The following is a 12,298-nucleotide window of genomic DNA, read 5'->3' on the forward strand; positions in this document are numbered from 1 at the left end:
TCTCTCCTTGATGTTAAGACTATATTGTTCCCTTGTACAGTTGCATCAGCTCCTATTTTTGGTTTGTTTCATAAATCCTGTCAGATGATATTTTTCAGAAAATTTTCTCTAGTCATTCCTCTAGTCATTCCTTTTGTCTTCATATATTCAAAGGAATTTTCAGTAAGCACAGTATTAGTTTACATTTTTGTCTCCATGATGGTTTTCCCCATGTATGGTGTATTAAATATTTTCTGTTCTAAGCAAATGGCAACTGCTTTACTAACATGATACTTAGCCACAAACCAACATGAAAAATTCGGTATCAGATGCTTGGGGCATTGCTGTAAGGAGAATATTGTACTGTACATATAGCAGTCTCCTTTGAAGGCAAGAATAGGCATTCAGTAGAGTATATGGAAGAAAATATGCAACATTTATTTTTCTCAATTTGCATTAGAACTTTGTTATACTACAGTATATCTTTAACAAAAGCAGATGTTTTACTTTTTTTTCCAGGACCTAAAATGTTTAATTTCACAATCTGTTTCTCATGCTCTGTTATTTTCTTACAGGAAAAATTGCCCTGGTTGTCTTTCTCTTTACCAATCTGTAACTCTTGATAAGATCTGAAGCAGGAGAAAAGCTCTATCTGACATAAAATATAGCATAAAAAAGTCTAGTAGTTCCATGGGGTGAGTCAGTTATATTAGGGAATATTATTGTTGTCATGGTGGTGGTGGTTCCCTCATTGAAGGAAGAAATGCAGCTCTCCAGGTAAAGATAGTTATTGTAATGCCAACAATCCTGATTTATTATTCATCAGTAATGTGGTCTGTCTTCCTTCTCACACCCCCTTTTGCTGCAATCTTCGACCTCAGCTCAAAATAGTGTCTTCTGACTGTTTTGACGTGTGAGTTCAACTTGCAACTTCTCCTCCTTTTCTTTATGCTTATCTCATACCACTGTGTATATGTACTGTATGTAAATGTGTGAGTCACTTGGGAAGGTATATGTATGTGTGTTTGTATGGAATTGGGGGGGAGGGTGTTTATGTACGAATGTGTTTATATGGGGCTGTATGGGCATGAATGGATGACTACATGTGCCTTGGTGTTTGTGTGTGTGTGTGCATGCATGCATGCATGTATATATGCTTGCATGTGTGGATGTGTTTATGAACATGCATGGATATAACTGGGTGTGTACTTTCACCTTTATTCCCCTTTCATTTTTATTTTTGTATTTTGTTTTTCCATGTATTAATATGCATCACTGTGTGCATGGCAAGATATTGTAGATTTTGTCCGAGCTTTAGAAGTACAGTACAGTTTACAACCTGGTTTTGTACTTTGCACTTAATGCCTTACAATCTTTTATGAAACAGTTGTCTAGTACAGTACCATGTTTTGTGTCGAGCTTTTGTACTTTTCTTATAATGCAATTTGTACGAACCAAGGAGTAGTACAGCACATGTAATATTCCCAACATTCGGTGCAAAAAGAGTCGTATTCCAGATAGTATTCACACAACTGTAACTACCAAGAGCAGATAATTTTAATCTTGGTGACCCAGAGGAAGCAGTTACTATACAGAATAAGTGTACAGTACAAACATTGAAACATTTATAGGATTTTTTTAGCTGTACAATATTAACTGCCCTAGATGTAAGAGTTTGTATGCTTACTAGACACTATTAAATTTTCATGAATATTGTAGTTTCTGTAATAGATCTGATTTAGTTTCCAGCTTTTTTTTTTTTCAACAATTTAACTTAATTTATTTACAGTACAGTATAGTGCATGCTGTTTACATTTTGAGGATGTATTTTTTTGGTAAGTGCCAGATAGAATCATTTAAAAATGATTGTGTAACTTATCTGGGTTTTCAGTATACTGTACTGTAGAGTAATCTCCCCATTAGCCGGAATCCCTGGTCCCCGCAACTCTCTAATAACTGGAAAAATTGTGGGAAAATTTTCTCCATTCTGGGAACGGGAACGAGTTTCGGAGGATGAAAATCGGGTGCATTTTCCAGAAAAATTCTGAGATATTTCTCCAATCCTCTCCATTCTGGGCCTGGGAATAAATTTTCCGGGAGTTCCAAGAGATTGCATTGTGCTTCAATGCAAGTGCCAGGCGCGTAGGTGGGCTAACCGATTGTGTAACTTGCGCGCTTAGTTCATATTCTGCTGTCATTGTACAAGGTTGTTCCGAAGCTAACTGCTGTTTTTTGTGCACAGTTTGTGATGTGCAGTACTGTATATTACTGTACCAGAACACAATCAGCCAAGAATATAATGTTAAGATATAGAAAGTGATTACAGTTATGTACAGGGTACACTGTACAGTAAACCCTCACATAACGACGGTAATATTGCAGTGTAAGGTGAATCGTCGCATCACGAATCATTAATTACCATTAAAATAAAGCAATAATAATGAGATGCGTTCCCAAGTGTGACCTTTTCATATCTTTTGTGTGGCTTTTTACCATCTTTTCCCCCCAAAACGATACAATTAATGAAAATTGCAAACCATATTCTTCAAATAAAGTTTCTGAATGCACCTTATACAATATAAATTAATAATAATATGGTCACACAAGAGGAGATGGGACGCCATTGTTTTCGATTGTGTTTACAGCTGGGAGTCCGGGACGATAGTTCTACACGACAAAATGAAGAAAATAAGACCCTGGTTATAGGTTTTTTTTTTGGGGGGGGGGGCCACCCCCCTACATCATTGTGTAAGGTGAAGCACAGAAGCGTTTACAGTGCCCAACAGGGAAGCATGCTAAGTTCATGCTAGCCTTATGTCTCATGAGTTAAGGGCATAGAAGCATGAAGAGTCAAGGGTGTAGAAACCTGAAGAGACAGTGGTTTATGTCATCAAGTTATTGGAAGCTCCAACAACTCCCTGAATACGAATTCGCAACTTTCGACTTACACCAGGTACCTACTTTACTGCTCGGTGAACAGGGACTAATGGGGGCAAGGAAGTAAGTCCAAACAACTTCCACCGGCCTGGGAATCGAGCCCATGACATCTCGTTTGCAAGGCAAGAACGGTACCGCTTCTACCACCGGCCCCCCAACCTGGTTGTAGCTGTAGTAAAATTAATGCAAAAAAATGAATATATATATATGTACTGTATTTTAAGTAATGTTATTTAATGTTAATAAATGGAACAGTAGAAGTAACTAACCACTAATGGTAAAGAAAAAAAAGTGAGATGGATTGGGAACGCCAACATATACGTGTGCATTTAAGGATACCACGTCATTTATCTTTCTAAGAATTTGTACAAAAGATTCATTATTGTTTATTACTGAATATGTATTTGGTTGAATTAATTTAATTAATCTTTATACAGTGGTCCCTCGGTTAATGAACACAATTCGTTCCACAGAGTCGTTCGTTAACTGAATCTATTATTTCAATGGGATATTGAGTAATTGGTTCCAACTCACAGAAAAAGTACTGTATACCAGTAATAGAATTGACAAAACATTAAATATAAACTAAATACAGTACTGTACAATAATAAATTAAAAAACAATAGAATACTGTATTTTAACTTACTTTGAGGTGTGTATGTCGTATTACCGGTTCCTTGACTGTCATTTGTCAACACTAACTTAACCTAACCTAAACATATAAAAGTGTTTTATTTTATATTTTATATATGAGACTTGGGTTTTGTCTGTTGGGGTTTTATCCGGTCACCCGTATTACCTGCAGCTTTGTTTACATATCAAACAGCTGATTGTAGAGGCACTCCTTACAGAGTGCATTGGTTCTAATGCCTTCTTCATGTTTCATAATAATTTCTGCACAGTATATTATCAATATTTTAACAAAATTTCAGAATGACCAATAATTTTAATGTAAAAATGCAAAAATATTCGAGACCAACAAAATTGATGTTCACTCCTCTGTAAACAAAGTTAAACTGAGAAGGGTTGTTGGGTGATTCAATCAGCTGATGGGCACACAAAAACTGTTCCTTATACTGTCTATATTATCAATATGTTAACTAAATTTCAGAATGACCAATATTTTTAATATAAAAAATGCAGAAATATTCAAGAGGCCAACTTTCTTAATATTTACTTCACTGGAAACGAGTGTAAACATAGAACCAATTACTGTATTGGTGGACTAGCTGATCAGCTGATGCGCACAACAAAATGTAAGGATTTCGTTAATCGAACTGAAAATCCTTATGGGAGCTAATTCGTTAACCGAAATTTCGTTAATCGAACCGTTAGTTAACCGAGGGACCACTGTTTATGTGAAATGAACAATACAATTCATTAATAATATGTGGAATATTAAAACACACTAGAGGATAAGAGACGGCATTGTTGTCATGTTTACACCCATAATGTCAGTTACCCACCTGAAACTGAAGAAAATAAGACCCTGGTTGTTGTTGTAGTAAAATTAATGTAAAAAATATGTATGTTTTAATTAATGTTATTTAATGTACAGTACAAGTAACCACTGATATTAAAGAAAAAAGCGAGACTGATAGTGGAACACCAATGTATATGTGCGCACTCAAGGAAACAGTCATTTATCTTAAGAATATGTACAAAAGATTCATTATTGTTTATTACTGACTATGTATTTGATTTAATTAATGTTTATATACAGTAAGTGAAATGAACAATGCAATTCATTAATAATACGTAGAATATTAAAACACACACGAGGAGACAAGACAGCATTGTTTTCGTGAGTGACGATGGTTCTACATGAGAAACTGAAGAAAATAAAATGCTGGTTGTAGCTGTAGTAAACTTAATTTAAAAAAATTGAATATCTGTATGTATGTTTTAAGTAATGTTATTTAATGTTAATAAATGAACACTAGAAGTAGCTAACCACTAATGGTACATAAATAAAGCGAGACGATTGGGAACGCCAACGTATGTACAGTAAGTGCGTACATGTGAAAACATATCGTCATTTCTCTACATATGAATATGAAAGCAACGCTTATTTACTATTCATATATGTTTTAAATAATATTTACGTATGTAAAACAAAAATTCTACTCGCCAATGGTGGTAAGGTCTAAAACATAAGGACAGCTAATGAATATTGTGCGAGTTTTTACTCACGTGACGAAGTCGTCGGGTTCAACTCTGGCTAAAGCTGTAGGTTCAACTCTGGCTGAAGCTGTAGGTTCAACTCTGGCTGAAGCTGTAGGTTCAACTCTGGCTAAAGCTGTTGCTGAAACTTTTACTGAACCTGAAGTTGTTATTGAAGCTGCTTATGATGCTGAATTTGATGGTGTAGCTGAAGTTAATGGTTTAGGCCTTCGAATAATAAAGCTGTCAAAAGAACCTTGCACAGCTGCTTTCTTTTCTCATTATACATCATTATGTAGAGGTCATTTGCGTTTTTTTAAATTTTAATGCTTTGTTCTGTTAATGGATCCACTTCAGAAGATATGTTCATTGCTTGCTCCATATAATATCCACAGACCTCTCGCCTTTTTCATATCGTTTTATAACACATCTAGTTTCTCGGCTAAGCTTATATACACTTTCTATTAGCTTTTGAAACAACACTACCATCACTTGCTCTCTTGCTCATGTTGAATAGGGATGCAAAAATGCTGTAAGAAACCTGAAAGTTTTCTCCTGTTCCTGTTCAGATGCGTGAAAACAAAGGGACCACCAAGCTCTGACTGTTGTTTACTGGCTATGCTCATTACCACTCATTAGCCAGGCAACATCTTTGCACAAGGAACTTTTTTTTTACCAGTAATTTTTTATATTTTTTTTATTATACATATCGGGATTTAGTTATTATTTATATGAAAATGTAATTTTACTATTTTTATTATTTTTGGTCGTAAATACGAATGAAATATGGATGTAAATTGAATTGGGTCCTAAATTAACTAGGGTCTTAAATATGAAAAGTTGATGGTCGAACTGTTCTTATCAGAGGCTTTACTGTACTGTACATTCAGTGAATGTGAAAGTACCATGTGTATAGAAAAGGGGAAACACTGGAGCACCTTAGCTTTTGTCCTTTTTCAAGACATCTTCAGGTCTTGAGATCGTTAATCCCTCAACCAATCTCCACTGCAAATGAGAGAAAAGCTTATATACAGTGGTGACCTGACATTGCATCAGGTTAGGTCAGTCACATGAGACCCACTATTCCTCTAACCCACCTCCATTGCAAGTGTTAAGATGTAAAAAGTGATTACATTTATGTATACTGTACATTTAGTAGTGTGGACAGTGTATGCCTATTGTAGGCTCAAGATAAGAGTATCTGCTAGTGAGTACAGTGTACAGTACAATAGTACTGAAGTACATTATTTTGTTTATTTACAATATATTGTACGCGTACAGTAGTGTTTGGGTAAATAAATACAGCTCTTGTGTCTGTCCGTGTGAGATGCGTAGTTTAGACTCTAGGGACAACTTTTCCCAGTACAGGATGGAAAATTGGCTGTGACACACAGCTCCATTCATGCCGTACTCCCATATCGTTTAGAATTTTTTTTTATATATGTATCTATTTGAACAAATGTTTAGATAAACTATTCAGGATTATATTAGTACAAAAATTGTGTTTCTTACTTAATTAGAACTGATTTTATAGACTGGTATAAACATTTCTTACTTTTTCATAAAAAAATTAGTTCTCATCTTTGCTTGACGTTCAAATATTTTGTTTTAAGGATTATTTATTGTAGATAATCTACTCGGGATCATTAAGGTACTAAATTCATCCCTCTAACACAGTTAGACCATGTTGTAAATAAAAGATTATACAGTTTTTCGCTAGTTGTAAATAATTTCGCTGGTGCTCGCGGCCTATCTACTGTATTATGGGAGCATGTTTGTCCTTGCGAGAGGAGATGCATAGTTTAGACTTTTGGAAAACTTTCCCCAGCCCCCAGAAACATTCCAGGGATGTTCGATAGCGTCTGTATGTGCGAGATGCGTGGTTTAGGCTCGGAAAATGATTCCCAATACCCAGAAATCTCTCATACTCGGAGGAGCTCTGCACCAATTATTATTCCGGCTAACAGGGATACCACTCACTGTATTTTGAAAAAAAAAATAACTAGAGAAGTAAGTTATTACATGAATATGGTAGCGTGGTGAGGATCCGAGCCCCGAGGATCAATTCCAGGAGCTGTATATTTTTCATACCATTACTTGAATGAATACTTGGTGAAATGATCCACCGAAATTCTCCCTTCTACCAGATTTTTCCCCCATTTGCAGTTGAATCATCATGGGCATTGCAACAATCATTTCTAAGTGCATATAAATCTGGTACAGCACAGAAATGTGCATCACATATTGGCATTTTGATAATATTAGTCAATTGGTGACACTAATGATATTTTAAAAGATTCATTTTTACTTTCAGACAAAATATGTTGACCTCATTTAATTAGGTAGCTACAATTTATTACATAAAGTGGAGCTTATTTATTTTTGTAAGATTAATGGTATTTATTGATCATATTATTCTTTCATAAACAAAACTTAGATGACAAATTTTTTTCTTTATCTCTCGATCTTGTCATTTACCCAGATGCCAACGTGTGTTTCAGACGATGACATTCTACGAGGGGGGTGACGCAAGCAACGGAGAGGCTCCGTCCATGTTAGATGCCTCCGTTTCCTCGGCAGTTGACACAACATCAACCCCTGACACCTCAATGAAAGAAACAACAGACGCCCCCAAGACTGATGATGATAAGTAACGAGAGGCCTTACAGAATTCTTTAAGATTGATTGATAAAAAGTTTTCAGTGTAAAAATCTGAAAGAGCAGCAGGACAACAGGAGTTTTTAAAAGTGAATTTTATCAGGAATTTTCTTTTCAATTATATATTATATTTAAATTCCAGTCAAATAATCAAAACTACAACATTCAGGATTTTTTAAGTGAAAATTGGTTAGATCTGAAAAGCTGGAACAAATATAAATACTGTACTGTATATGTAAATGGAACAAAATTAGAAAATTGATGTGAGGGATTATAAGTGTGATATTAAGTTTACTGTATTAGGTATTTGACAAAGTTATGCATAAGTAATAATTTTTAAAATTTGAAAAGATTTATTTTAGTAAAGAGAATTAGTGTTATGAATACAAACAACAGTAGAAGCTCACTCTTCTCTGGCAATGTGATGAAGTTCAGGTAAATATGGCTTAGTGTAACAAGGTACAGTATTTCAGAATAGATATGAATTTGAATTGCAAATATAGTACAGTAATTTGATGACCACTAACTTGACCTTTTTATAATCAATGTTTTCCACTTGCCAACTCAGAAAGAAATCAGATTTTAAAAACTTTGCATAACACATATTTTTGCCTTAATGCCGTATGCTATTTGGATTTTTTATGTCATTTATAGTGTAGTATATGCGGAATTAACTTGACACAGGAAAACGTCCAAAAAACACATTGTGCCGTCACTCAATATTTGATTTTGAAGGTTTAATGGTAATATTGTTTTATCATTGTAGTTTAGTTTGAGTGCAGACTTCTTCCGTGTGTAAGTTATTTCCTCAAACACTCGAGTGCTGAATATTTCCCAGCAGTCAACTATAAGGGTGTGTCAGATGCCTCAAGATGACAGAGAGAAGGCAGATGTTTATGCCAGTTATTTTTGTAGTAATTTTAACCCTAAACACCATATAACTTTTTTTCTTTCATAGTAATCAAAAAGTCTTTAGATATACCTACTGCAAAGTCATGGTAGAATTTCACTCATACCTATTTTAAGATTTTCCCCCCATTTGAAAGGTATCTATATCCTTTCAAAATATGAAGTCAGTGACTGGAAGATCTGCAGAGCCTTGAAGTATGTATTAGGCTTTTCAGATTTGAAGGTTTTACAATGGTACAACAAAATTTAGCTTGTTTGCCATTTGCCTTATTAACCCCTGGGCTTTGGGCTATGGTCGGCATCTCCTCCCCCCAATGCTGATACAAATGCGGGAACATTTAAAAAACAATTAAAAATCAATTTTGGTCTTACAAACTGGCGATGTATGATATAAACAAGAAATAAATACATGTCCTTACCACAGGTTGTCAACACAGGGACTAGGAAGAGTCTAGAATGTTCTTGAATTGTGTGTGTGTGTGTGTGTGCGTGTGTGGGTACATGCGTGCGCGCACTGCGATGCGATGCGATGCTATGCGATGCGGTAGTACGAGGTAAACAACACTAATCTGTAGGTAGTGTGTGCTACAAGACACTTGTTTTACTATGTTATTACTATTTACATTACTGTATTAAAATTATTATTGCCGCTCCAGTAATTGATCACGATACAAAACATGTGCTCAGGGGTTATGTATAGAAACACAGGGTGAAGTGAGTAAAGTCCAAGGGCAAGATTCCTACATCACAAAAGTTTAGAAGAGACTGGGAGGCTTTCATGTGTGAGTGAGTGAGTGAGTGAAAGATAAATACCTACTTGGCAACATATCTAGCCAGGCCCGCCCTTTTTATTCAAATAGGCCCGTGGATGATCAAAGCGTCATATAACATTACCCGAAGCTCTACAGATGCACTTCATATGACATAACCCAAAACCTAGGAGTTAATAGAAGGCAGTATTGAGATTTGTGAATCTTTAAAAAAAAAAGTTAGTTTTTCTGGAGTATAAATTTGGTATTTTATGGTGATATACATTTAGTACTGACCGACCGTCAACACAGCAGTCTCCTTGGTAGCTTCGAAAATGAAGACTCGTTCGTTTTCAAATTATATGAATTCAGTTGTGCTTGGAAAATTCTTTAGATCTGTCCAAAGTTTTCATGTGTTTACAAAGTTTATTAATGAGATTTTAGTGTGTATATCTTGTAACCTATTGTTATCTGTCTTGTATATTCATAACTATATATATATATAAATTCATGTTGACATAGTAGTATTAGTCAGTTATTCATTAAAGGAATTAGTTACATAAAAGACAGATTCTTCATGATTGAGATCACTTATGCCATGATTAATATTAAGTCTTCTCCTCTTTAAAGTTCTCATGGTACATATAAATGTTTCTGAAGCTGACAAACAAATATAGAGTCAGTTGGTTTATGCTGAAGCCTTGTCCATTTTATCTCTTATATATACGTTAATAAATTACTTCAATGATGAATACAAATACAGTATATTCCACTGGATCTACATTGATGTAAATGCAAGGAAAAGCTTATTGTAGTGTGATACAATAGATTTGGATGCATTCCATGTAGTCATACATAATCTTATTTCATCGTATACTGTTGCCTCCACGTGAACGTACCACAACCTGGGAGTGTGTGAGGCCACGGATATGAGATGTGGCACCACAGGTTTCTAGTCCTGGCCATGAAACCCTGGATTACCCTGTTTGCCAGCTTAGGTTTCATAAATATCTGCAAGAATATAAAAACAATAATAATATATAAAGCATCCATGTGAGAAGTGTTCTTCACCATTGATGTGTGACCACGTAAACAAGGTAATTTCACTGTTTCATACCCATTCGTTCATCCCTGACTATGGTGCTGTGATGCCACATCTCGTACCCAAGCCCTCACACACACTCCCAGGCTGTGGTATATCCTTGTGGAGGCAACTGTTCATTGTTTCCACCTTTTATTAATGGCAGTTTAGCCAACACTCCATATAGTTTACCAACAAACTTGTTATGGATATGTACAGTATACAATTAAATTTTGTCACACCAAGTGAGTGATGAGGATAAATAATGCTGTTGAATAGTGCAACTGATGAATGATAAATGCAGGAACTTGTTAAAAGCCAGAATGCTGATGTAGTACACAAATAACTATATCTACAATCATGCATATTTTCAGACTTAGGTCATTGGTATGAGCACTTTTTCCTTTTATAATTAAATGTAGGTTTCTCTTCTTTCATAGATAATAATTACATTTTAAATACTGTACTTCTGTGATGCAACAGATGGGACATTTCTGTATTGATTTCCAGAAACACAATATGTGCCCTCCAGAGTTTGTGCCTTGTGTGTGAAGTGATAAAAAATGCAAAATAAACATTCACTAGAGTAAATGTACAGGTATTGCATAATGTAAGTCAGGATTTTATGTTCAAACTCTTTGGTGTAATACATGTATATCATTAACCATGTTATGATAATGCAATTTTAACCATCAATGTATGTGATTACACAGCTAACAGTTGGAGGCTTCTTGTTGAATCCTGAGATATTCTGTTAAATTTTAAACACTTGTTTTAATAAAATCTGTTACAAAGTGATGTGATAGTGCCTTACAAACTACTCTGTTAAAATCCAATGCCAAATTACAAGTGAGAGTTGCTGTTTGTATTTTTATCAAATAGATTTTTGGAGATCACCTGTACTGTACAGTGTGATTTCATGTTTGGTGGAAGGAGTCTCCTGATACCTGTACAAGAAATAATGTAAAGTTTGTGTATCTTTTGTCTTGATTATTTTTTTTTTTTTTTTAAGATGTTTGCATTTTTCTTGTTTTACACCTAAGAACTTTCATAAATAAACTAGTGAAGCTCGGGTTACACACCTCATCATTCTGTATGCTTGTGCTGTACTCTGTATGATCTGTATGATCTGTTACACCCAACCTGATAGAGAAAATTAAAATCCTGACTAAAAATTTATCTGTTTAATAGTTCATTTGCTTTTATTTCTTGCATTTTATGAAACTTATTACTTAGATATCATAACATGGTTGTTTTACTTAAGTAAATAATTCTGGTAAAGTATGTCCATAGAGCTGATACATTTGTATATTACATCATAAGATTGTTAAAATTATGTCTTCCAGGTTGGTCTGGGGTTAAATTTCATAATTCATTTGATAATAAATGCTTATCTCTTTACTTTCATTTCATTGGAACCATATATATATTTTTCCCAATAACATGTATGTCATGAATATTCCACCACTTTTTCTACATTGTATAAATTTATATTCACTAATTGTGTTTTAATTTTAGAGCTCCAACTGTCTAAAAACAATGCTATTAATCTTTTGTGTAAAATCATGGGAAATAATGTGAAACAAAAGTTCATTTTAGATAAATTTCCAACGAACTATAAAAGCCTGCAATACCTTTCTCAAAGGAAAACATTGTATGGCAGAGCCATCTTGGGGAGAGATGCACAGAGACATGTTCTTGCTAACTGATCATATTCCTCCCCCCCCCCTTCCTCTCGCATCTCCCACAAGCCCGCGTCCTTCCCCATTCTTCATGTGTGTGTGAATGTATCTCTCTCTGTCCGTTTGTATTCGTGCCATCC

The 12,298-nt window shown here is 34.8% G+C and overlaps 1 protein-coding gene across 12 annotated transcripts in view; it reads left to right on the forward strand.

The window, feature by feature from the left end:
* The window catches only part of LOC121864207 (pleckstrin homology domain-containing family F member 2-like), a 35,164-nt gene extending 23,287 nt beyond the window's left edge, over positions 1-11,877 (forward strand). For 10 of the 12 annotated variants that reach the window (XM_042363230.1, XM_042363234.1, XM_042363236.1 and 7 more), the window contains one exon: positions 7,581-11,877. In XM_042363230.1, coding sequence (XP_042219164.1) covers positions 7,581-7,733 — 153 coding nt within the window. In that variant the 3' untranslated portion in view covers positions 7,734-11,877. Of the gene's footprint in view, positions 1-554; positions 893-7,580 lie in introns of all 12 variants that reach the window. The other 2 variants (XR_006088565.1, XR_006088566.1) reach the window with 1 other exon arrangement.
* The last annotated feature ends 421 nt before the right edge of the window (positions 11,878-12,298 follow it).

This window comes from Homarus americanus, unplaced genomic scaffold (assembly GCF_018991925.1).
Source record: "Homarus americanus isolate GMGI-L3 unplaced genomic scaffold, GMGI_Hamer_2.0 scaffold26351, whole genome shotgun sequence".
NCBI lineage: Eukaryota > Metazoa > Arthropoda > Malacostraca > Decapoda > Nephropidae > Homarus > Homarus americanus.